Source organism: Lepisosteus oculatus, chromosome 1 (genome assembly GCF_040954835.1).
Source record: "Lepisosteus oculatus isolate fLepOcu1 chromosome 1, fLepOcu1.hap2, whole genome shotgun sequence".
Taxonomy (NCBI): domain Eukaryota; kingdom Metazoa; phylum Chordata; class Actinopteri; order Semionotiformes; family Lepisosteidae; genus Lepisosteus; species Lepisosteus oculatus.
Window position 1 is genome coordinate 21,604,474 of NC_090696.1, and position 24,982 is coordinate 21,629,455.

General features: G+C 52.5%; 1 protein-coding gene across 1 annotated transcript in view; it reads right to left on the bottom strand.

Annotated features, from left to right (window-relative positions):
* Positions 1 to 24,982, bottom strand: part of kmt2d (lysine (K)-specific methyltransferase 2D) — a 62,084-nt gene that overhangs the window by 14,117 nt on the left and 22,985 nt on the right. Inside the window, exons 20-41 of the mRNA XM_015344447.2 lie at positions 24,631 to 24,819; positions 22,677 to 22,865; positions 22,460 to 22,582; positions 22,011 to 22,141; positions 21,484 to 21,682; positions 20,665 to 20,751; positions 18,813 to 18,917; positions 18,479 to 18,652; positions 17,866 to 17,950; positions 16,821 to 17,053; positions 14,210 to 14,283; positions 13,945 to 13,995; positions 11,354 to 13,048; positions 11,061 to 11,231; positions 10,708 to 10,841; positions 8,529 to 10,573; positions 8,171 to 8,294; positions 7,008 to 7,095; positions 5,925 to 5,991; positions 5,138 to 5,370; positions 895 to 4,401; positions 301 to 447 (exon numbers count right to left, since the gene is read on the bottom strand). Of these exons, the coding sequence (XP_015199933.2) occupies positions 301 to 447; positions 895 to 4,401; positions 5,138 to 5,370; positions 5,925 to 5,991; positions 7,008 to 7,095; positions 8,171 to 8,294; positions 8,529 to 10,573; positions 10,708 to 10,841; positions 11,061 to 11,231; positions 11,354 to 13,048; positions 13,945 to 13,995; positions 14,210 to 14,283; positions 16,821 to 17,053; positions 17,866 to 17,950; positions 18,479 to 18,652; positions 18,813 to 18,917; positions 20,665 to 20,751; positions 21,484 to 21,682; positions 22,011 to 22,141; positions 22,460 to 22,582; positions 22,677 to 22,865; positions 24,631 to 24,819 (9,851 nt within the window). The remainder of the gene's footprint in view (positions 1 to 300; positions 448 to 894; positions 4,402 to 5,137; positions 5,371 to 5,924; positions 5,992 to 7,007; positions 7,096 to 8,170; positions 8,295 to 8,528; positions 10,574 to 10,707; positions 10,842 to 11,060; positions 11,232 to 11,353; positions 13,049 to 13,944; positions 13,996 to 14,209; positions 14,284 to 16,820; positions 17,054 to 17,865; positions 17,951 to 18,478; positions 18,653 to 18,812; positions 18,918 to 20,664; positions 20,752 to 21,483; positions 21,683 to 22,010; positions 22,142 to 22,459; positions 22,583 to 22,676; positions 22,866 to 24,630; positions 24,820 to 24,982) is intronic.

Genomic DNA, 24,982 nt, shown 5'->3' on the forward strand with positions numbered 1-24,982 from the left:
CTGTTTGTGACTGCTGTTATGTTCTGACCGGTGATGGCTGATCTGTACTTGCTACGGTCTCGGTCTGACCCAAGATGTTTTTAAAAGACCAAAGGGCCTGCAGGTGCAGGGATCACTGAAAAAGGGTACCTCCACTCACCCCCTCCTGCCTGACATGCCCTAAAGGCCGAAAGGAGGTGGTCTTGTGGCCACCAGGAGAAAGTGTGGCCCCACTGACTATTATGGGTCAAGAACTCCTCCTCGACAGAGTAACGGAGAGAGGACAGGAGGGAGCCCGGCAGCCTCCACTCTCCAGCTCACCTGTTTCAGGTGTTTCATCAGGGCCTCGGTGCTCTTCCCCATCTCCTCCTTCTTCGTCTTCTTCCGAGAGTTGGCCACCCTGTCTCCCGACTTGGGCGTGCGCTTGGGCTTTGCCCCAGCGGGCTTTTTAGTGATGGACTGCAGGTCCTGTGTTTGATGGGGGGGGGGGTGGTGGACAGGCGGAGAAGAAGAACCTGGTTATCAAGGGGAGCAGAGGGCCAGATAGCAGCCACAGTAGGTACCTGCAGTGCCTGATTACCGCTCGCTTCAGAGAAAACAGGTGCACTGGGGAAAAAAACATCCTTGCATTATATAAGTCCTTTACATGTGAACCCTCGTTGGCCTGTGCAGAACAGAGGTATACTGGCCAGAGCTGGTCTCCCTGAAGTGCAAGTCGCTGCCTACCGCAATATAAGCACTTTTTCTACACAAAAACAAAAATGCAGACCACAAACAGCTGAAACTTAACATGCAAATACAGTAAATGCGTTAACTGTATATGCTTGGGCAACACATGCCAATGAACCTCGCTGAACTGACTGAACGAGTGGAGAGAGTGTGGGGGAGGAATACGAGGGATGAGGTTGACCTCACCTCCATGTTGCGTGGCGTGGCTTGCAGCTTCTGCTCCAGTAGTGCCAGCTTACTGTTGATGTGCCCATTGATCTCGCTGTGGATGCCGTCGGAGGGCCGCTGCGCGGCGAGCTGCAGGTTCTTGGTGCGCAGGAGCTTCTGGAGGAGCTGCTGTCCCGTCTCAGACCTGGGGCCAGTGGAGCCCGGAGGGCCAGGCGGGGCTGCAGGATTGTCTGGGCTGGAAGGGATGACGGTGCTGCCGGACCCGGCAGCGGTGGTGGGGTGAAGCCCCACTGGCTCGCCATTGGACTCCCTCTTGATGGCGCCGGTCCGGCCCTCTGCACCGGGCCCGACCCCGTCGCACTGCACCTCCCCAGGCTCCTGCTTGATATTCTGAAGTGTGATGCTGTAGAGCGAGTCGGAGCTGCCGGAGCCCGTCGGGGCCTGGGGTGTTTGGCTCTCGGAACCCTGTCCTGCTGGCTGCTGGAGCTCCTCCTTCTGAGGCGACGGCCCGTTGGGCTGTCGCTCCTTTGTGTCAGCATCCTCCCCGACAGCGTTTCCCGCAGGCTGACATTCAGATTTAAGACCTGGTTGGTCCACAGGTCTGTTGGCATCTGCTGTTTGAGCCGGCTTGGTCCCAGATGCCTGGCTGAAGATGTCGCTTTGCCCGAGGTTTCGCTCCGTTTCAGCGCTGGCACTGCCGGGATTAGAGGGCGTGAGCGTGCCGGGCTCCCGCTTGGCGACCCTTGCTGGACTGGAGATGGCCTCCTGTTGTTGAACAGAGGTGGAGATGGGTGCTGTATCTGAGGGTGCAGGGCACACTGCTCTGGCTGGAGAGCCCCCAGGTATTTGGGGGGCCTGGAAAGGGCTGGAGGCAGCTGTGTGTGGTGGCTGCTGCTGCTGTTTCTGTATCAGCTGCTGGTAGTGCAGGGCCTGTGTGGGTGAGGCTTGGTGCAGCCCTGTAGGCTGGGAGGCCATGGCTTGGGCCACAACATGCCTCTGCTGCTGGACACAGAGGGGATCCCCAGGGGAGCTGTGACCTAAAGCCTGGCGAGGAGACATCGGCCTGATTAGACAGCCCTGAGAGGGCACATTTACCTGTCCCATCATGCCTTGCTGCACAGGAGTCTGACTTCTAGCTGCTTTCTGCTGAAGCTGCTGCTGGAGCTGTTGTTGAGTCATCATGGTGTGCTGCATAGCTTGCTGTTGTTGTGTAGGGAGCCCATGCTGTGGTTGAGCCTGGGGTGTCATTTGCTGTGGCACTGCAGACTGTCCCATGATTCCTGGCTGCTGCTGCTGGGGAGATCCGATAACCCCTTGCTGTTGAGGAGAACCTGAAGCCCCTTGCTGCACCAGTGCTCCTTGGTGGAACTGCTGCTGCTGTGACATGAGTCCCTGCATCCGTTGGTCATTAGAGGGCACCTGTTGTCCCTGCCCCTGCTGCCCTTGCAATTGAACCTGTCCCTGGTTTGCTGCCTGCCTCAGCATCTGCCCTTGCTGGAGCTGGCGCTGGGCAAGGATGGCTTGGATCTGCTGCTGGGGGGGAAGGTGGCGCAGCTGGGGGTTCTGAGCAATGTAGTTCTGGAGGCTCAGGGAAGCTTGGACCTGCCCCATAGTTGCCACACTGCCCCCTGTTCTTTGGCCCATCATCCCTTGCTGACCCCTCACCACCTGCTGCCCCATGGCCATCTGCCCCATCATGGCTTGCTTCTGCTGGACCAAGAGGGCTTGTTGCTGCTGCTGCTGTTGTGTGGGGTGGGCCATCATACCAGGCTGAGGCTGGCTGGAGTTATTCTGCCCTAGGACTGCCTGCTGTTGCCCCAGCATTCCTTGCTGCTGACCCATAACACCCATGTTCTGCTGTCCCACCATGCCTTGTGGTTGCGGTCCAGGCTTCTGACCCAAAATGGTTCCCTGCTGCTGCTGTGCCATGTAACACATTTGTTGGCCTTCCTGTTTGATAGTGATGAGGCCAGGCTTCTCCCCTCCCAGGGAATTCTGCCTCTGCAGAGCCAGCTGCTGCTGTTGCTGTGCTTGGGAGAGCATCCCTGTCTGCTGTCCACCCAGGTAGCTGTGCTGTTGCTGAGGTGCTGGAGTGGTAGAGGGATTTGGGGGCTGCTGCTGCTGTAGTGACTGTTGCTGACCCATGTAGATGTGGGTTTGCTGTTGCAGTACTGCCCCATGATGGTCACCAGCAGAGCCAGGCTGCTGTATGTGAACTGGAGTTGAGGGTCCTTGCTGCTGCGGCCTGGGACTCAGCAGCCCAACCTCCTTGGGGCTGGAATTCTGTCCCTGAGGCTCCAGTGGAAGGCTCTGCCCACCTGGCTGCAGACCATCAGGGGCCCCTTGTGGTTGTAGCCCCTCATGGGAGGCCCCGGCTGGAGGTGAGGGGCCTAGGAGGCCCTGAGGCTCAGCTGACCCTGGCTGAGAAGGAGTGGGCTGGAGCTGTCCTCCAGAGTCTTGCTGCTGGCTGCTTTGGTTCAAGAAGCTTTGCTGTTGCTGTTGTAAATGCTGCTGCTGTAGCTGATGCATTTGCTGCTGCTGCTGTAAATGGGCCAGATTCTTGGCAGCGTTGTGTTGTTGCTGTGAAAGCAGCATGCGCTGGGCGAGGACATTCTGTTGTTGTGGGGTGAGCTGACTTAGTCCTTGTGGCCCCCTGAGGGCCTGCTGCTGGGGCCCCAATGGTCTCTGAATGCCCTGCTGTGCCATCAAGCCCTGGGCTCTCTGCTGCTGCAGTAAAACCTGTTGACTTCCCATCATTCCCTGTTGGTTTCCCATTATTCCTGGGGTCTGACCAATCTGTTGCCCGGCCATTATACTCTGTTGTGCCTGGGCCAGTGGCTGGTTACCAATCATGCCCTGCGGTGCCTGGACCTGACCTTGCTGGCTCTGCAGCGGTATCTGCTGAGTTCCCATCATACCCTGTTGGTTTGAGACGAGCTGCTGGGGTCCCATCATGCCTTGCTGCTGAGGTGGCTGCTGCTGGGCCATCATGGGGTTTCCCATTATACCCTGCTGTGGCTGTCCAACTACCCCACCTGGCTGCTGCCCCAGAATGCCTGGCTGCTGTGCTTGCTGTGGCATGGGTAGCTGTCCCATCATGCCTTGCTGCTGTTGCTGCTGCATCTTCTGGACCAGCTGCATCCTGTGCTGAAGCTGCATCTGTCTTTCCTGCAGGAGCCGTGCATCAGGACCAGGGGCTCCAGCCCCTTGGGGAAAATAACCCCCCGAGGGCACAGGGGTTGCTGCACCCAGGGCTCCAGGGTGTGGTGTCTGAGCTCCTCCAGGGAAAGGCTGCCCTTGTTGACCAGCTACGTTCATTCCCAGAGGGGGCATACGCACAGGCTGCTGCCCCAACAGGGGCGCCCCCTGCTGACCTGCCATAAGCTGACCAGGGAGCTTCGCGACCAACCGGGGCCCCTGTGTGGACGGACCAGGTGCCAGGATCCCAGAGCCCTGCTGGTGCTGTTGCTGTTTGTTGCGGTATTCTGTCATCAGGTTGGTGTGCTCCTTCTGCTGCTTCCGCACCTGAAACACAACAGCACAGTCAAGAGCCACCGGGTAAACAGCAAAGCACAAGGCTACCTGGAAAGCTCTCAGGTTGCTCTTGAGCCACACAGAATTGTCTGTGTGCACAGAGAATGCAGCCCTGGACGTGAAACCATAGCGGATGGCCACAACACATACAAAGCAAATGAGTGTTCAATTAAAGCACTTTATTTCTGCCAAGGGTGATTCCAATGCTTGTATATTGTACCTTGTTTGGGCTATTCAGATGTGTAATGAACACACAGTTATGGTAAAAACAGCCTGCTGGTTCACGGTCTCAGTCAACTGCCATAGCTACTATTCCAAACTGCACTGGATTTGCTTTGCACAGATCTGTGCTGAAACAGGTTGGACTGCAGGCCTCAAAGCTTGTGTAGCTTCAGGATTATGGACTACACACATCGAAGCATGTGCAAAGCTACAGGAATGTAAGAGTGTAACCAAGAATTTACAACCATCTGTAGCAGGGATGTCCAATCCAGGCCCTGGAACACCAGTGTCTACAAGGTCTGCTTTCTACCACGGCGCTTCACAACTGAAACCAGCTGGTTTTTGGCTTATTTTAGTTATTTGGAATAACTAAATCCCTTCTCCTAGCTCTTCAGGTGCTAGTGCTTTAATCCCAGAATGCCCGCAGATGCACCGTGCCCTCCGGGACTGGGACTGGACAGCTCCCAATGCCGGCCTGGAAGCAGGACCAGAAAAAGGGTCTCACCTGGTCCAGCTGTTTCTGGATCTTGCTCTGCTGCTCAGTGACCAGCTTGAGCTTCTCAGCGTCAGCCTCGGGGAACTCCCGGCCAGCCTTCTTGGCAGTGCGCTGCTTGGCGCACAGGGCTTTACGAGACTTCCTGTGCACGCCGATCTGCTCCTCCAGGAACTTGAGCTGCATCTGCAGGAGCTGCTGGGTGTGGAGAAGCCACTCTTCGTACTGGTGCTGCTCCGCATCGTCTGAGAGAGAGAGAGAGAGAACAAGAGTTACTCACTCCTGTCCTGGAGAGCTAAGAGTCTTCAAGCTTCAACTCAAACAACCCGTATTACTGAAGAGAACAGTTGTTTCAATTAAGTACCAAAGTCTCTGTGTCTAAGCTCTCTGTGACCAAGCATAACGGATAGAGTGCCGAGAAAGGCAACTACTTGCTCCAACAATGAAACACACGGTTTTAGATGCACATTAAAAAACACAAGAAATGAGTATTGTGCGCAAAAGCATTTGTTGTACTTTGAATGCCTCAGTTTAGAAAATGCTCATTTTAGCCTGTGAAGAACGGAATAGCATCGATCAGTGGTTAGGATGCTCACTACAACCACTCTTATCCCAACCCCAACCGAAATGACTGAGCCTTGGAACACATTACCGTCTTTTTAAGCACTTACATTATGCAGTGGAGGAGGGGAGGGTGGATTCTAAAATTCTGACCATTGAACATACTCCAGCTGGGATTCCCACAAATACGATATAGGAACACATTGACACTTTACTGAACAGCAGACTGAAGACTTACTGATGATTCCCTGCACAAACTGGGGAGGGTTGGGTCTGGCCTGGGTGGGCTCACTGCCTTCCCCCTCCTGTGGAAGAGAGAGAGGGTGAGATTACACTGGGTCTCCTGTCCTTGACGCTCCTCATCTCTGGAAACTGGCATATATATTAGTGCAACAAACCACACTACTGATAACAGTCGTGACAGGGCTGTTTCAAAACTACCCTTTTGATCAATGGGATGACTGAGCAGGCAATGTGCTATAATGTTCTTAAATGTGATGCTACTCTATCCATCTCATCTTCTCCCACTTAGACAGGATCATTGACATGCGAGAGAGTAAAGAAGAGTTTCAGTAAAGGCTTTTTTCTTGCCACTCTCCCACACAGGCTGTCCTGGAGTAGGTGCTCAGTTTAGAAGGGCAGCGCAGGCTGGAGAGTGTCTGAGTGGCACCTCTTAGCTTCGCTGAACCCAAAGAGACCAGTAATCTCTTCCCAGTCAGCATCTCTCTTCACCCACCTCAGTGGGTTCACAAGCTCCTCGGTCTTCCTGGCTGGGCTGTTGTATTGCTAAGTGACTTGTCTTGAAATCCAGAATCAAACAGAAGGAACTCGCATACCACTGCATTTATATTAAAAGGTAAAATCACTATTGGATCCCTTTCAAACCAATCTTTTGCCCCTAGGGGGGGTGAGTACTTTGGCATTGCAACACCCACCTCGTTGTTTAAATCCCTGCACTGCCTACCTGTTGAGTTTTGTATAGACTAAGATAGTTCCTGACATCTGAAGTGATGAAGGGATACTCTTCCACTTATTTCTGACGTTGCAATAAATGACACTCTCAACATACAGAGTACAGGTGACGGAGCCTCCTACAGCTACCGAGGCTGTAGAATACCCCTCCTGGCATGCTGCTCATGGTCGCACTGTCAGATCCTGGCCCAGGGCCAGACTATCCTGTAATCCGACAGCCTTCCAGCTCATCAAGAATGTGGCCTGTGCCTGGGCACCAGGTTCTGGTTCGGTGCTTGTGGGCTGACAGGTAGGAGCCCGGGACCTAGAGAATGTGCAGATACAGAACAGCGACGGATCGAACGCTCACCTTCACAGGCCCGGCGGGGAGCCGGCTCTGCAGATCGCTGGCCCCCGGGGCCCCAGCCAGTCTCTGAGCCAGGAGAGACACCTGCTGCCTGGAGGAAGACAAACACATTAGCCACGGGGCTCGACCCCCTGCACCGCTGGCCCTGAAAACCTAGCGTGCACTTCTCCCAGCACAGACCCCGGAAGGGAAGTGTTTCAGGACAGATCACACGTCTACTGCCTGCGCTCCTGGTCTGACAAAGAGGGTGCAAAGGTGCTTCCATCTCTTGATCATTACTGTGTGAATGATCACTATTTTTAATCAGGATGGAACAGATCTTTTTTCTTTCTGAGCGCATGATGGGAGTCCTAAAACAAGTTTAATGAAAAACACTGTTTCTGACATGACCATAATTAAATCACCAAAAGAGACGCATGACCATATTACACATGCATCACACAGAGACAACCAACACTTTAACAGTGGATTCATATTTTCTCCCACTCTGCTTCCCATCACAAAGACGGAGGTGAGACTAAAGGATTCCACGGTGGATTTTACTGGTATTGCCAAATCAAGACCCAAGAAGGCTCAAGGTCCAACTGCCTGGAATAATTCAGCTGGTAAGTGGCTCACGTTAAGAAGGACAAAGCCTCAGTATCCTTTAGTTCTCTGGCCAGGCTGGAGATCCCGGGATTTGATACTTTTGAACAAATGGCAGAGAGAATCGATCTATAACACAACATGCAGAGGTAGAAACTAAGAGGTCGGAAACGAGATAATTCTGCCAATTATACCAGCTCATTTAGGTGGCAGCAATACATAATCCAAAGATCTCATCCAGCTGGGCTGTGAAAGACATTGATACTGATGTCAGCATGGCTGGGTAACTTGTTCCAAAGAACCCTAAATGCTCCACCCTTAGTTTCCACTTGTGTGCACTGTTGAGTATGAAGGCCACTGGGCTGGCCTTCTCAGTGTCTTGAGCCATCATGAAGGCTTGAATTGGGCCCCTTCACTCCTGGTTTTCGTCCAAGATGAAAATGATTTATGTGTTCATGAGAGACACTCCCTTAAGGCCAGGAATTAACCTTGTTGCCCTCCCAATACAGGGGACAAGATAGCAAAAGTGATGTTTCTCAGTGAGAAAGGTGAGACAGAAGGCAGGAAAAGCAGTAACCTACCTGTTGATGCCCGGCGCCATGGCAATGTTGCCTTGTGCCATAACCCTCTTGATGCCCTTCAGAGCCACCATCTTTGCCTTGGCGATGGGGTCCATGATGTCATCTGCAGCAAACTTGTCCAGATCTGCAGAGGTGTTCAGCACCACCAGTGACTCATTGGCTTGGCAAAGTCAGACAACACATTACCCCAGGAGACTCCCCCTTGGAATGCAACAGCATTTCTGTTGCCAGAGACAGACACTGCAGCTCTTCTACTCAACCCGTGCCTCAAAACGTGTAACTTTACTTCAGAGACCATGAAGACACATGCAATTAAGTCAAGAATTAACACAGAAACAAACAGAAGATCCCCCTCTACCTGTGTCTGGTAAGAAGCTGTTGGCCAGCTGTGGCTGCTTGACCATCTGCGGTTGCTGCTGCTGCTGCTGCGGATTGACTGCATGGGGGTGCCCTCCAGGTTGGCCGGCTCCCATCATGCCTTGTGACTGGGCCATGGCGACATGTGATGGAGGGGGCATGGCAGCTCCCAGGAGCCTTTGCTGTTGCTGCTGCTGCTGCTGTTGGGGAGACATGATGTGTGGCGGCCTGGGCATCATGCCCGGCTGAAACTGCTGCCCCATCAGACCATGCGGAGGAGTGCGGTGGTGCTGTGACTGGAGTAGGACCTGTGGCTGGGCCTGGGGGGGCTGTGGCTGCTGCTGCTGCTGTGGTATGCTGTGCATGTGTGTGTTCATGGCCCCCTGGTGGAGGGAGTTGAGCTGCTGCTGTTGCTGTTTCTGGAGCTCTTTCTTCTCGTGCTCCAGCAGGTCCTGTATCAGCAGGGGGAGCTCACTGGCCTCCAAAGAGCTTTCAACTTTGTCCAGATCCACAGCAGGCGAGTGCTGCCCCCCACCATCCGGCAAGCCCAGGGGGTCCTCATCCAGGTCGGCATGAGGCAAGGGGGTTGCTGAGGTGAAGGAGAGCGGGTCAACCTGCCCCGGGAGAGAGTAAGACACCCCTCCTAACCGAACAGAGCTGAGAGAAGCAGCGGTGGCCACTGTATGCGGGGAAATGCCGTTTGAGGGCTTGGCTGCTGGAGTGCTACCTCCAAGAAGCCTGGACACCGCCTCTCCTACTTCATCTTTCACTACAGGGGGTACTGCAGGTTGTTGCTGCTGTTGGGGCTTCCCCTCGTAGCTGCAGGTGGGTGTCTGGGAGCCAGTATTGGACCCCAGCCCAGCCGGCAGCCCCCCGTCCTCCAGCTTGAGTACAGGCAGCTGGGGCTGGTCTGAAGGACTGCTTTCCTGTAACGAAGACGGGTCCAGCGACGCAGAGGGAAGAGGGGCTGCAGAGGGGGTGGGCAGAGAGGGAGCCGAGGCAGCGGATCCCATTAGAGGATCCTGACCCGGTAATATCGGACCTGGTTTTGGCTCCACTTTGACATCTGGGGTAGTGGCTGACAAGGAAGGCCCCGGCACCTCACTCTCGGCCTCCACCAGGCGCAGCTGGTCTGAAAAGGCATCCTTGGGGTCACCCTGGTCCAGCTCAGGGTCCGTGTAGGCCAGCAGGTCGAACTCATCACACTTCAGCAGATCATCAAGGTGCGGATCGGTGGTCTCCAGGCTGTCCAGGTTCCCCAGGTCGTCGTCACCCTTGTCAGGGTCCAGGTCCAAGGTGGCCAGGTCATCCACATCATCCTCACCCCCTTCTCCTCCCGTGCCCCCCAGGCCTTTGGAGACAAAGGCATCGTCCAAGTCAGGCTCCGGGAGGTCCAGGCGGCAGGGCCTGGGCACAGCTGGGTTGGAGGGGGTCACCTGAGGGACCCCCCCTGCCTCTGTTGGTGGGAGCTCAGGCTGAGTGTGGGTGTGCGGGTGGGGGCTGGGGCCGCTAGGCTGGTTAGGTATTTGAGCTTGCTGCTGGGGCTGGGGTGAAGGCACGGTGCTCTGCTGGGGCAGCATTAGGGAGAGGGCCCCAGGCTGCAGGCCCAGCCTGGACTCTCTGACTCCCTCTGTTGGTGGGACTAGAGAAGGAGGCGGGGGAGGGGGCAAAGTGGGCTGGGCGAAAGGGGTGCCCAGCTCCTGCGGTGGTCCGTAGAGGCGTGGCCGAGGTTGGGGAGGGGTACCCCGTGGCACAAACTGGGTCCCCAGGGGCAGTCTCTGGGCATTATGTCGCAGCTCTATGAACTGCTGGGCCACGGGAATGTGGGATCCCTGCATGGGCTCCCCGCCTGGGCCTGGCGCCAGTGCCCGCGGGTTGGGCAGGCCCTGGATGCCGCTCACGGGGATGTTGACGGGGTGTCTGGGGGCCCCCGTCTCCAAGCTGGATGGCTGGGGGAAGCGCCTGAGCCCCCCAGCCTGGCCTTGCCACTGAACCGGGAAGGGGCTTCGAGGGTAGAAGCCCTGGGAGGTGCTGGGCACCGGTTGCCTGTGAAAGATCAAGAGAAATAAAAATGAATGACTGCTCCCTGCGGGGAGCCGGTGACCAGGCTGTGGTCCGGTTTTTAAAACACCCTGCAGTCACCGGTTCTGCGGAAAGCAAAAGTGTTAACTAACACGCACCTGAGGGCGCTGGGGTCCAGCATGGCGGGGGTCCCGGGAGGTGGGGGCCGGCTCATCTTGTCATCCAGCGACCCCAGGGGGGGTGCAAGCTTCCCCGTCATGGCCGATACTCCACCGGTCACCGCGGTTCTCTCCTTGAAGGGAGTCAGAGACAAGATGAGAAACTGCTGCGAACTAGCAGGTTGTGTTCATACCCGAAGGCTTTATGGCATCGCCCAGTGTGTCAGCAAAGCGAATACTGCCAAGATCACATTCAGCTTCTGAAAGCAGTACGAGCTCATTTCAGACACGACACGTTCATTTATGCTGCCTTCACACACCAACGTGGCTTCCTGCTGCAGACAGCTCAGTACCTGGATGGAGGGGTACGGGGGAGGGGCTCTCTGAGTCTTGTCTGGTTGGTAGACGGTTGCGTCCCCCGTCCAGCTGGTGGCGCCATTGCTGGCAGCTGCTGCCTCCTTCTCCTGCCGCAGGGAGTGTCTCTGCATCTGCTGGCGAATCAGCAGCTCCCTCAGTCGTTGTCTCTGCAGGGCCGAAGCGCACAGGTCAGGTTAGTCGGCCAGACAGGGGGGGGGGGGGGGGGCGGCAACCGCCAGCTTACACCCCGCTTGCTCTCCGCGAGGGGAGGCCCGGCGCGCTCCTTTACCTGTCTGTGCTTCTCCAGCTCGGACTGGCTGAGGCCGACGAGCGACGGGTCCTGGCCCAGCGAGAGGTCGGGCAGCTCTTGGGGGTTGGACACGGCCGGGGCATCGTCCCTCCTCTCTGGCGGTCGACACATGGGGGCCTCCGGGGGCCGCGGGGTGAAGGTCTCGGGGGTGCCGGGGCCAGGCTGCAGCCGGGAGGGGAAGCCGCTGGCGTTCAGGGCCTGTGGGTGGGGCTGGGGCGGGACAGCGTCGCCGAATGGCATCCGCTGCTGGGACTGGGAGGCAGGGAACACGCCCATGTTCGGGCTGCGGCTGAAGGCGGGCGGGCCAGGGGGCTTGCCGGACAGGGGGTCCCCCACGGCCTGGGGAGGGGGAGGCTGACTAAGGTGGGGGGAGCCCCTGTAGCCCGCGTTGCCCTCGGCCGTAGCGGATGGCGGCCGGGGGGGCTTGTGCAAAGGGGCGAAAGGGTCACGGGACTGGGGTCGGGAGGGCGGCCGCGAGTACGGGTCGGGGGACTGGAAGCGGGGCGTAGCGGGGGAGTGGACCGAGAAGGCATCGTTGGAGAGGGCACCCGGCGTGAGCGGGGACTGGGAGCTGCTGCTGTGGGACTGGGGGCTGGCTGGCACGCGGGCGTAGGGCTCCTGCAGGGGCAGGGGGGGCCTCTGGGGCACCGGGGAGCAACCGTCCCCCGACTGGGGTCGGGGGGTGAGGGGCGGCTGGGCGTAGGGGTCCGAGAAGGGGGTGGAGGGGGACCGGCGGTAGCTCTCAGACGGATGGTTAGGTGACGCGCTGGGGTGCACAGGGGTGCCGGTGGGAAAACAGCCTTGAGGAGGGTTTGCAGCTTCCCCCTGGTGAGCTCGGGGTGTCAGGGGGGCTTTGAACAGTCCGGTCCCACCCTTTCCCTCCCCTGATTCAGGGAACCCCATGGCTGCAGGGGAGCCGGTCCCAAAATCCTGGCGCCCCGCGGACGAAGAGTGGGGCGAGGGAACACCCATTAAGTCAGTCCGCTGCAGCCCGAGCCCAGCTGGGGAAGATGAGGATGCTGAGGGGGAGCGGGAGGGGGTTCCCCCGAACTCTTGCCGCAGTGGTGCCTGTTGGTTTCTGAAGGGGTCCCCAAAGTGAGCAGGAGGGGGAGACATTAGAGGGGAATCCCCAGGACCACCTGGTCTGGACCTGGGGCTCTCTGGAGGAGCTAGGGGCTCCTGGGGGGTTTGCTGTAACTGTTGCTGGGGTCTCAGGAAGGGGTCTGTGGGCTGGGGCCTGCGAGGGGTGCCAGGGGTCCCCATCTGCGGGTCAAGAGAGCCCAGGCTGGGAGGCCGGACCTGGGGGGCTCCCTGAGGACCAGCAGGAGGGAACCCGGAAGAGGGGGCCACCTGCAGGGGACTGGAAGCAGGCTGGGAGTAGGGGGTAGAGGGGTTGCTGTAAGGGTGGGGGTGGGAGTGGGGAGACTGGTGGGGCAGTTTGGCAAATGGATCGCCCCGGGAGTCACCAGAGCTCGGCGTCTTGAGGGGCCCCTCAGCAGGGAAGAAAGCCGAGCCAGGATCCGGGGGAAAGGGGAAGGGGCTCTCTGCAGAGCTGGGCTGGGACGGCGTGGACAGAGAGGCCGATGGGGGAGGCGGGATCTGGAGGTGGAGGTTGGGACGCTCCCCTTTGCGCCCCTCCATCTTCACTGGGCGACAGACCTGGCTCTCTGCCTGCTGTTGGGGAGAAGGGGGTAGAGGAACCGGGAACATCCATTAGCCAAACAATACCAACTGAGCTCTGCTCTCCTGAAACCAGACTCTTCAACCAACACCCCAATAATCAATTACGTTCCTCTAAAACCTATAAGGCCCTGTCAACCATCTAACAACAATTTACACAGTGAATTAACCTTGTGAAGCCTGGCATGGCAGAGCAGATCTAGTTTTACTGTGTCAATTTGGCACAATCTGCGAGAGCATAAAAGGTTAGCCAGATGGAGTCTATAAGGATCTGAAGTTTCCACAGCCCAAACCTATCCCATTCCTTCAGCTGGGGTTGGGATGAGGATGATGGTGTGTGGGAACTAAACTGGACAGGTCCACTGGTTTCCAGCAGGAGTGAAGTTTGGGGATTGTTCTGGCCAGGAAAAGTGATGGGAGTCTATCTCCTGCTCCTCCAGGCACACTAACACAAACTGCCCCCTACTGGAAAAGACTGTTCTACGGAACACAGGAGGTCCCAATATTTTGGCCAGTGGGCAATTAAGATCTCTGAACTGTGTGCAGGATCATACTCATTTTCTGCTCTGTCCTTCCCTCTCTCAAGACTGAAGTACAAGTGTACAGAGTGCGAGAAGACCACTTTCCTAGATGGGTCATGCATCACCTCCATCTCCAACAGAGATTCTTCATTTAATCAGGGTAGGTGGATGATCCCAATACAAAAGCCAGCAAGTGGTAAACACTTCACACTCAGCTCTATCTGTCCAAGACCAATGAGTTCCACATTGCTGAAAATTCATTCACGAGACTTTGACGCCTGTCTGTCCAGAACTGGCTGCGCTCCTTCAGCAGATAGTTGACGAGTTCTGCGTTTCTATAAAGAGCTCCCCTTGCCGCAAGGTACTTACCTTCTGTGCCTTGTTTATGCGCTGTGCAGCTCTGTTGTCTTTGGCCTTTTGCTAAATAAAGAAAAAAGGCATATTACATTTGCCTGCTTTATTCAGAATATCAAAGTAAAACATTCTGAGCATTTTCTTCAAGCACTCCAAAGGGTTAGCGTCTCACCCAGCAATCATGTTGTGATACTGCTAGAACAGTGTCACTGCCAGTCTCACTCAGTCACTCGGTGATCACGATACAATACCGGCCAGTTCTCTGTGACAGCACACTCACCAAGTAGGGAACCTTATCTGCTGCAGAAACTTTCCTCCAGATCTTCATAATTTGTTTACACCGACTTGACCAGTCTGTGACAAGAGTGAGCAGAAGTTTGATTATTTCCATTAAAAAACAACAAAATACAATATATCAATACTAACTGCAACCAACAGCCATGACGGGGGTCAGATTTGACAATTCTACCCTCAGGAAATGTCAGAGATCACATTTCCCATATGCATTCCAGAATAACCATGATCCAATGTGCATTCTGTTAAAATAATTTATACAAAGATTTTTAAACAAATTAAAACATTTTTGAAAGGTCATGAGCTAACTCATTTTTCAGAAAACACCACAGAACACTACAGAATAACAATGAGGATTTTTAGAGCAAACATGGCTTCCAGGGCTTTGTAATAATCATGACCTTATGTGAGCTCTGTATGTCTATGTTAGCTAGATAACATTCATTAGAAAAGTGTTCCCTAGTCATCATGACCTCACCTACAGTCTTTATTGTAGCAGGAAGCCAATTTTGTCATTTGACCAGAAACGGGTCAAAGCTTGGATATGGCCGATACAATCATGCAAACAATCAGCTGTGCACTAGGATTTCCATGGTTCACCATTTCTCCATGTTTTCACTGGCCTAGAACATTCCAAAGCAGATAGTTGAAAAAGTATTCAGTCCTTCCCATGATATCCCATTTTGTGAAATTACACACACTTTTTATAACCTTATTATTTCATTCAAAACCTGAGCGCTTAAACTGAAGGCTTCTAAGGTTAAGAGAAAGTGCAGTAAATTAGCAAAAACTAATAGAACCAAATGAAATGTTGATTGTACAGGTATTAAGACCAGGGAACTCTATTTGGCAGCCATTAAAGCCCAGGTGTCTTAGGATACCAACCCTGGACACCAGCATAGTACAGCTTTTGCCCTTTCTCCTAGATAGATTTGCTCAAGATCTCTAAAGGTGCTTGGGAATCACTGGAGGGCAAGTCATTTTTAAGTCTTTCTACAAATTCTCAATAGAATTCAAGCCAAGACTTCGACTGGGCCACTCGGGGACTTTCACTTTCCTGTTCTCAAGCCACTACCGTATAGATCCAGCCTTGTGCTTTGGATCATTATCTTACCGAAAGCTAGCCTTTTCACTCCAGTTGGAAGCTTTAGGTAGACGGGTACAGGTTTTCCTCTAGTATTTCCTGTACCTTCCTCTGTCCATTTTCCTTCAGTGCTTAAAAACTTTCCAGTCCCTGTCAAGGGGTCACTCTCCCACAGTATGACACAGCTCCCAGCATGCTTGACTGAAGTGATGTGTCGACTGGGTAATGCACAGTGCTGGTTTTGTGCTTGTAATACAATGCTTTGCCGTTATACCCAAAGTGTAAATTTTGTACCACCTGACCTCAAAACCTTTATCCACATGCCTTCTGTATCAATTAAATGCTGTGGAATTTGTACTGGGTTTATGTAATGGCCCAGCTTTGTGGCATGACCAAGATATTTGTTGACTTATGCACATTTTCTACCATCTCAGTCAAACTCCGTCTCTCCACGGCATCCTTAACCACCTTCCACCATGCTCAACAGCTCAGTTTGGAGGGACGTCCTCATCTAGCAGTATCTGGGTGGTACGATCCACCTTTCTTTTCATGAAGACTGGAGAGTTTCTGCTCAGAGATTGAGGTAGTACCCATTCTCCCGATTTGAGCTCCAATGTCCTTAGGACATTCCCTGAAAGCTCTTTAGTCTTCCTGAGCGAATCTCTGCTCCCTACCTGACCAAGGAACCTCGTGGGAGACAGATGTGGTTTTCTCATGATTTCAGAATAAACAACTATTGCACAGAGACAGAGGCTACTTAACTGTGTGGCTTCTTATTGCCATTTTGTTAAATTCATTTAGGTTTACCATAGCAAATGGTTTGAATACTGATGCAACCATGGCTTGTACATTTCTTTCATATTAACTGTATGCTTTCTTCTCTACCTTTAAATGTGGTGCACATCTGTATTGTGCATCTAACAAATATTGCTATTCCAACACGTCATGACAGTAAGCTTTAAAGCAAGAAGAGGTAAAAACCATGCAGGGGACTGAATACTTCTGCAAGGCACTGCATACTTCGCAATATTTAAATAAATGCATTTTCAGGACACGTGACAGCTGACTGGTTCATTGTGGTCATGTGCAACAATCCTGAGAGAGAATGTGCCGTAGTCTATGATGTACCGAAAGATTTACTGACAAACGGAGTGTGGAGGCCAAACCCGGTGACTAATCCTCTTGCCTCAGTAAGACTTGGACACAGGGGTAACACTGTGCACCCAGTTTCAGATCCCCCAATATATCTAACAAACTGTGACCTTTCCACATCATTGTGATAGTGACCTCACAGGTCTTTACAGTTTTGGGAAATTTCATTAACTTAAATTTAATCATTTGAAAATTCCACATAATAAAAACCAATAGTCAACAGGGCTCCAGAACACACAATGCTTCTACAACAATTGTCAGGAAAGCTACACATTACTTGAATTTCAACTAACTACTTAAATCAATTATGATGCATTATGGGGTTTCCTTCTCAGGTGACACTAACATGGGACTCACTGACCTGGGTATTCCTGCTTGAGGCTGGGGAAGTTGAGGTTGGCGTACAGTACAGGCGAGATGGTGGACATCTCCCCCAGCTCCTCATCCTTCTCCCAGCGCTGGAGGCTGCGCTGGTTGTACGACAGGCCGTCACTCTCCTGCTCAGTTGGTGTGGGCGGAGTGGAGGGTGTGGAGGGCGTCGCCCAAGGGCTGTCGGTGTCCATCTGGTCTGGGCTGAACAGGCCCGCCCGATCGCTGGAGCGAGAAAGAGGCAGTGGGAATGATAAACACAAGAGTGCCAAGGATTCAATATAAGATGCGTGGACACACAGGTCAGAGAGAGAAAGTCTGTTGAGGACAGTGAGACAGACACACTGAAGTCTGTCTTAGGACAAAAGAGATTAGAATAAAATCACTAGCAGAGGGTTTTCCAGGGATAAACTGGTCTGGATAAAGCAACCAGATCAATTTAACTCAGGATCCTCAAGGGCTTTAACTGCCATTTCTCGTTTCATTCTGATCCAGAACTCTAGCGGATCAGACCATGTGTGCCTCTCAAGGAGGTGGCATCGATCAGGATCAAATGCCACACGAGGTACCCATGCACCTGACCATGGCAATCGCCAATATGCAGAATGGTCCTGCAACACCTCCCTACTTTGTTCTAAACTTTAGAGTGCAACATCAAAAAAGGAGACAACCCTTTAACTTCATTTAACTGCATGTTGGAAAAAGCACTCGTCTTTCGTGTTGTACTCATCAGCAGTGCGATAGTGTAATCATGCGAGATCCCGCACCCACAGGGGAGACTCGGAGCTGATCCAAATGGAGTAACATGGAAATGCAGCATCACTTATCAGGATCAGAGTTGATCAGCATTTGATCCTGACCAGCAATGGCTGTGGACATGCGCCTTTCACAACAGTGGCACCCATAAGACCACCTAGACTCTGGTACCCAGGACTGGATTCAGGAGCCACTAGGTCTAGTGTGCTAACACCTGGATAAAATCAGCGGTTTTTGGAAAGAGCAGAGGGAATACCACCTCGGAAAAGAGAAAATCTTACCGGCTGTCAAAGAAGGGAGACTGGGAAAGTGCAGGGAAGGAGTCCATCATTGCAGCCGAAGGAAGAGACCCGGATATGGACCCTGCTGTAGGGAGAGAGCATAGACACGGTGACCATGTGCCCAGTGGCCCATCAGTAACAGCAAATAAACACCAGAAGCTCCAGGGTAGTCCACACCCTGCTCCCCCTTCCCACATGCGCACCCAATACCCCTCTGGGAACCTTCTCATCCCTCTCTGTGCCTTTAACGAAGATCAAAACCTGCTGGCCTTTCTAAGCATTTGATCCTGTTTGGCCAGGGACACATTACAAACCAGCAATAACAGCGCCTCTGTGCAGTCGGTTTGGTATTTTGGATTCATAACCTTGTGATGTTTTGTCTCACCATAAGAACTTTTAAACCTCTCAACACCTCATGAAGCATCTACCAATCTAACCCGCTATCAGTGTAAACAACCCACCCTTGCCAATTGTTTAACTCTTTGGCAGAGGAATCAGCTTGCAGGGCGCCCATTCCTCTCCTAAGCTGGTGTGAATAATATTTAGCTCTCCCTGTCTCTGAAGTGGCTCTGCGCTGCCCTCTAGACCCCAAGCGTTCATTCTCCATTCACACCTGGCAGGAATGCCCGCTGCTGCAGGGCACCGGGATTGAGCTCCCCCTGTCCTGCATCCAGCATGGGCCTCATGGGTGCCTGCAGGGTCCCGCCAAGCGCGGCGCCATCTGACACCCCCAGGACTTTCCTGAAGAACTGCTCCGAATCCTGACTCTCAACACCCTGCGGCAGGCCTGGAAATAGATATAAGAGAGAATGGTGTAAAGACCTTGATCCGCCTTGATTCATTTTCTAGGAGAACTCCTGGCTTAATATCCGGTTCTTCAAGTCCAATAAATGGGCAAAAACCTACAGATGAACTTAGTGGGTGAACATATTTCATAGCAATCCTACCTTCTGACATCTTGTCTGCGCCAGAGCCTGCAGCACCCCCTGGTGTTGTGGATGTGCTGTCCTTGGGTGTAGAAGGCTGCTGGGCACCAGTTGCCCCAGTACTGGCTGCATGAGAGAGACACCCCAAACCAATTACACATTTGATGATGGTTAAGACAACCAGTGACACAGCAGTTAATTAACTCGTTTATGACAAAGGCACCAATAAGGCTGAAGAAACTCAAGTGCCCTCCAGATGTAGTTAAACCATTGATGAAGGAGAACAAAAAAACATGTAACAGAACTAGTTAAGTCTTGCTTATCTACAAAAATAGTATAGAACAATATCAACAATGGACAGAGTAAAGTCATTTTCGTCAATGTAGTTCCAAAACACACCAGGGTCACATTTATTCACACCACTTAACATTTTTTAAACGAAATCCAATAAAAATGCTTAGCAAGTGTCCTCAGACCTGTATGTTGGCCCGTGAAGGTCAGCATTTTGTGGATTCGAAAATAACCCACAAAAAGCTGAAACTGAATTATTTTGTACTGTAGTGTCCATTCATAGGAAATGTAAGGCTAGTACTGTGGTGGCCACCCTGTGAGGAAGAGGAGAAGTTTGTCTGGCCACCAGGAGCTGTGAGACAAGAGATTCACAAAGCTGTAAATCCAAAGACAACAGCAGGTCAACATAAACCAACACTGCAAGAATGCACAGTGTCAAAAACTGCCATTCCGCATCCCCTGCACAAAGGTGGCTGGGTAGCAAGGAAGAAGCATCTACCAAGAACGAACCATAAAAAAGGAAACTTGAATTCACCAGAGTACATCCGAAGGACAACTGGAACCATGTCTTACGGTCCAATTAAATAAAAAATGATCTCTCTGGACATGGTCGTCAGGAATACTGTTGGCACAATAAATGTTGAGAAAACCCTCCCACCCACTATGAAATAATGTAGGGGGTCTGTTATTGGGAGGTTGTGGACTAAAGGATCTAGAGGCTTCTGAACAGACATTTGACTGCCTCTGCCAAGAAGCTCAAGCTTGGCTGAAAAGAGACCTTCCAGCACAACAATGACCCAATGCCCAAAGGAACGGTTTAACTGCACACACAACAAACATATCTGACTGGTCCTCAGATCCAATCAAGCACACGTCAAACGCAAGGAGGTCATTCACAAACGGAAAGCAAGGGTCCTGTATGGCAAAGGGAGTACAGGTCAAAAAGTCCCTCTTCAGAAAAGCCAGAACTTCACAGCACAGGACAGGAGGCATCTGGTGACCCTCACCACTTTTCAGCAGGAAAGATTAGCCAATCTGTAAGCTTGTCACGTTTTGTTATATGAGGTTTTCTGCTCCTATTTCATCACTAGCATGAACACATCTGAAGGGCACTGTAAGTTGTCCTTATTTCAGCCTTCGTGTGGGCTTTACTGAAAACAATCCTTTTTTCTACAGGATCATTTCTGGACTAACAATGCTCCCTGGCTGACAAGGATTCATATAGAGCCAAATTTCTCATGTAAAAACAAGGCCCATGAAAATATAAAGTTTACAAGCAAGAGGAGGCCCTTTATACCTTGCTTAGTTTTCTAGTAGTTAACTGATCAGAGGTGCTCATTCAGCTTCAGCAACATGGCTGAGCAGTTTGTCTCAAGAGTCCCACTCCCCTTGGGTAAAGCAGTGCCTCTTGTTGATCTGAGTGGTTAAATTGCAGAACGGATAAAAGGAGGCACTTCTGCACAAAGAGGAGCAGTGAGGACAAATTCAGGCTGAAGATTTCCGAGCTCCCAGGACACCAACAGAGAGTGGGTTGTCCAGCTGTCACTCCTCAGGGGTGACAGCACCTGGCGTAAGAACCCACCTGCTCCATCTCCCCGAGCCTCGGACCCCAGACCTTCCTCCGTCTTCAGCTGCTCCGAGTCTTCCTTCGCTCCCTCCGTCTCCTCACCTGCACAGGGACAAGGAGACAGAACCAGCAGGTCAGGGCAGCTCTCTCAAAACGAGACTGTGGGTCCAGCACTCAAATGAGCAGGTCCGAGAGTAGGAAACGCTTCTATACGCGAAGAGCTCTGGATGTCAGGTACAGAGACACAAACTCCGGATGCATCCAGGAGAAGGCTGGATGGAATGTAACTTCACTAACGACGCAGGTACGAAGGGCCAAACGTCCTAGTTCTTGACCCACAGCTGACTATGAAAGCCATACGTCACCGTACAGACATTACGTTTCCTTGGCCAAAGGAAATATGATCGGGATTCACCCCTTTTCTTCTCCTCTCCTTTTCTGGCTTTGCGTTTAAATTGACAACCAGAACTGTTTCTGATACACAACAATGATACTTTTTAATAGGTTTTCTGAACCCCCCACTTCATTATATCATAGGTCTGTTAAGACAAGTAAGACTTGGATTGTTGTTAAAGTACTGGACAATCTAACAGTAGCACCCCCTCCCAGAAAGTTAACATCTGTAGCGTCATCTGCGTTTTTTGGCAGAAGAAAAAAGGAGCCACACAAATTCCTTCAATCAGAGAGCAGGACAGGAGGATAGGCCAGCCTGCAGAATGACAAAGTGGTCAAGACACTGCAGCTCTTGCTTGGCCTGATGGGCATTTTCTGTGCCAGCGGGTGTTGAAAGGTGCTCATCCTGGGTCCTGTTTGAGCAGTGCCTCGTCTCCTCACCTGGCTCGGGGACGGTCTCTCTCTCTCCGGGGCCCAGGGCGGAAGGGGCAGCCGAGAGTGCTGTGGGGTCCTGGGAAGGAGGCAGCTGTTTGAGGGGAGCCTGGGACGCCCGCTGGGCACTGCTTCCTTCCCTCTGCCCAGCAGTAGGCAGGATGGCTTTTCGACTCAAATCCAGCAGCATCTTCCCGAAAAAGGCCTCCTGCACAGCAGGCAAGGAGAAGAGGAGAGTGTTACCAAGGTCAAGAGGTGCCCCTGAACAGCGATGTGACGATGGGGAATAGCCCCTTGAGAGTATGCATCACCGTCACTACTACAGAAAAATCTGAAAATGAAATACTAGTATGTCAAGCCGAAAACCCCAGGTGCATTGGCTGACTGAAAAACAAGGTTGAGCACTTCCTGCATTCCACTGTCCCACCGGAGATGGTACCCAAGTCCCGCATCAGGGTACGGCAGCGGCTGCAGTGTGCTCCCCCAGCAGGCGGGGCCAGGAGAAAAAGGACACCCCTCTGTGGTGGGGCATGTACCTGTAGATACGCAGGGAACATGTCCTCCAGCTTGCTCTTCTTCCTGCCCCTGCGCTTCTTCGCCTGCTCTCCCTCGGGCTCCGCTGCCTTCAAGTCCGGAGGGCCATCCACTGGGGTATCAGGGGGGCCTGCTGCACACAGAGAGCACAGACAGTCACTGACCCTCATCTGGGCCACCAGGGGAAACCAGGCACAGGCAAGGAAACAAGGCCAACCCCCAGAGCTTGCTTGACTTCAAGGTCTTTCCAGGTATTACCATCCTAACTAGGTCAAAGATCAGCAGGATGTAACTACACACAACAGGCATGTGGGAAATAGATGACATGAGGGACGACCGTCCAGAAGCAATCTGGCAAAGCAGCACACAAGTGGAGGCTGTGTGGGGAACCCAGACCCTCAAAGGGTTGGACAGTGGGGCTGTCGGCAGGGTAGAAACGGCTGGTACTTGCCTTCGTCGGCCGTCTTCTCTGTGATCGGCCCATCAGCGGTGGTCTCTCCAGCCAGCGGAAGCACCAGTCCCTTCTTCATGCGCGTGTGGGACTTCCTCTGGCGCACCATGAAGCCGCCGATGCCTGGGGAACAGAGGAGACGGGCATTACAGACCGGAGTATTGGAAATTAACCAAAGCCATGGAGAAACAGCCCTGCTGGTCTGTAAGGCTCCTACCTGGTCTGTAAGGTTTCCTTTTTCTCTTCTTTCCCTCTTCCGTCTCCTCCACTCCTCCCTTCATCCCCTCTCCCTCCGCACAGCCGTCGGCGCACCCCTCAGGGCCCGTCTCTCTCTCGGGCCCCCCCTCGCGGTCAGGGCTCCCCGGGGCCTCCAGCTTGGGCTCGCAGTCCATGGATTCCCCGGCCCCTGCAGGCACCGAGAGACAAAGGGCTGAGACATGGGGGTGGCCAGCTATGTTCCCTCTGATTGTGTTTCCTGCCGAGCGCATGACTTAACCTGAGCAGCGTAAAAAAGCTGTAGTGTGGGATGCACAGGGCTTCAAACGGTGCAAATGTGAGAACTCGGTGATCGGCCGTAAAATCGGTGATCGGCATAATGACATGCACTGCTGTTGCCGACTTTGTGAAAGTCTGCAATAGTTTGCCAGCTATACTAAAGGAAGTACCTACAATCCGTAGTTTTAGGAGAAGTTTTCAAGTACTACTGAGTTGACCGATTATTGTAAAAGCGTGTTATTTAACGACTCCCATGAAGGCCTATTTGTTTAGCCACATTATCTGAATTTTTGACTGATTGTTTGCTGTTCAGTAATGTCATTAACCATGAACCGCACCTCCCGAATGATAAACTTATGAAGTTCTTAAAGATTTCATGTACGATGTGCAAATGTTTATTTTTTGATATTTCATTTGATCTTTGTTCAACAGTTGATTGATGTCAATTGCAATATACTGCTTACTTATGCACTGAGTATTGAGCACAGTACTGCAAAGTTTTACAACGGACTTTTTTACTCACAACACTGCAACTATAATGCAAATCATGCATTGCGTATCTTTAAGTTAAACAGTCCAGTCATCACTATAAAAAATAGCAAGTCAGTATGTCACTGAAAATTATAGCCTTCACTTCTATCCTACCAACTGAAGTTCAAATCTAACTCGTGCTGTACACAACCATATTGTTCAGTTATCATTTCTGGCGTCTTTCAATGACAACCATCGCGTGTACACCTTGTCGAGATTAATATTCTTTAATTAATGTTAATGTCCATTGTTTTGGTATGATTTAATTCTCATGAGCATGTCTAAATGTAACTCTTCCAGCTGGTTTTATAATGTTCATCAGACTGAATCCCTGTTTGCAATCTGCGCTTGATGCAAGAAAGGTGGCGCTGCTACCCAGAAGTGCCAGGTCACTGAATTGACGTGGTTCAATTTGCATTGAATGACGAACATGGCAAGTCTCCATCAAACCACATTTCACCTTTTCTGCAGTCACACACCTGAAGTCACGGTATAGATCCATAGCTTTCTTATAAACCTCATCCGAATTGTTAAAGAACGCTGCGTATCTGGAAACAAGCGCCACAAGTTCTTCACGACCAAAGTCAAAATCTGACGTGTTGATTAAGGCTGACATCTCGGAGAATTTGTGTTCCTTCCCTCCGACTGTGCTGCACGGGAGTTTAAAAGAGGCGTGCAGCTGCGCAGCTCAGAGGGAGCAGTGGTGACCAGGACTGAAAAGACTGGAGCTCCGAAATTTTCCTGGGACTCAGAAAGCCGCTGCTTTCAACTACCACCCGCCTGTTTAAATCGGAATAAAGACACGGGAAGACTGAAACGTAATGAAGAGAGAAGCAAGACTACAAAAGTTCCTAAAGGTGGCCATGCCTGCAGGTTCTCATTGCACCCATGCTCTGACCTGACTGAGCTCTTTTTTTCTGAAACCAGACCACCTCTCTCCAGTACTGCAAGTACTGGAGATACATTGAGCCCTAAAACGCTTGCTGGATTGAGGCCCTCAAGGACTGGAGCTTGACATGAATCCCCCAATCGATGGCATGGCGACTCAAAACGGCCAGGTAAATTACATCATCTGGCTCTTACAGAAGAGAGAACGGGACACTGGGAGCAATCGGGCTGTGGCAAGGTTGGCAAGATCTTCTCACCTTTGACCTCGTCCCCTTCCCCGTCCCCTTCCTTCAGCTCCAGCCCGTCCGGCCCCGCCTCCCCACACAGCACCCCCATACGGGAGCGGCGCTGGCGCCTCTTGTGCAGCGGAGACATGGAGATGCTGCGCAGCAGGGACATCCCGGTCTCCGTCAGCCACACCCCCTCCAGTCGGTAAAACTGCGGCTCTGGGGAGACAGGTCAAGCACAGCCAGGGGTGAATCCCACTTCCTGCCTTCCACGAGACTAGCTCAGCTAGCAGCCGAGCCTGGAAGACAACACTGCCATACAAACTGAACATATTTAGTTAAAATATTTTTAGATTTATTATTCATTTTGGGATTAGATTGT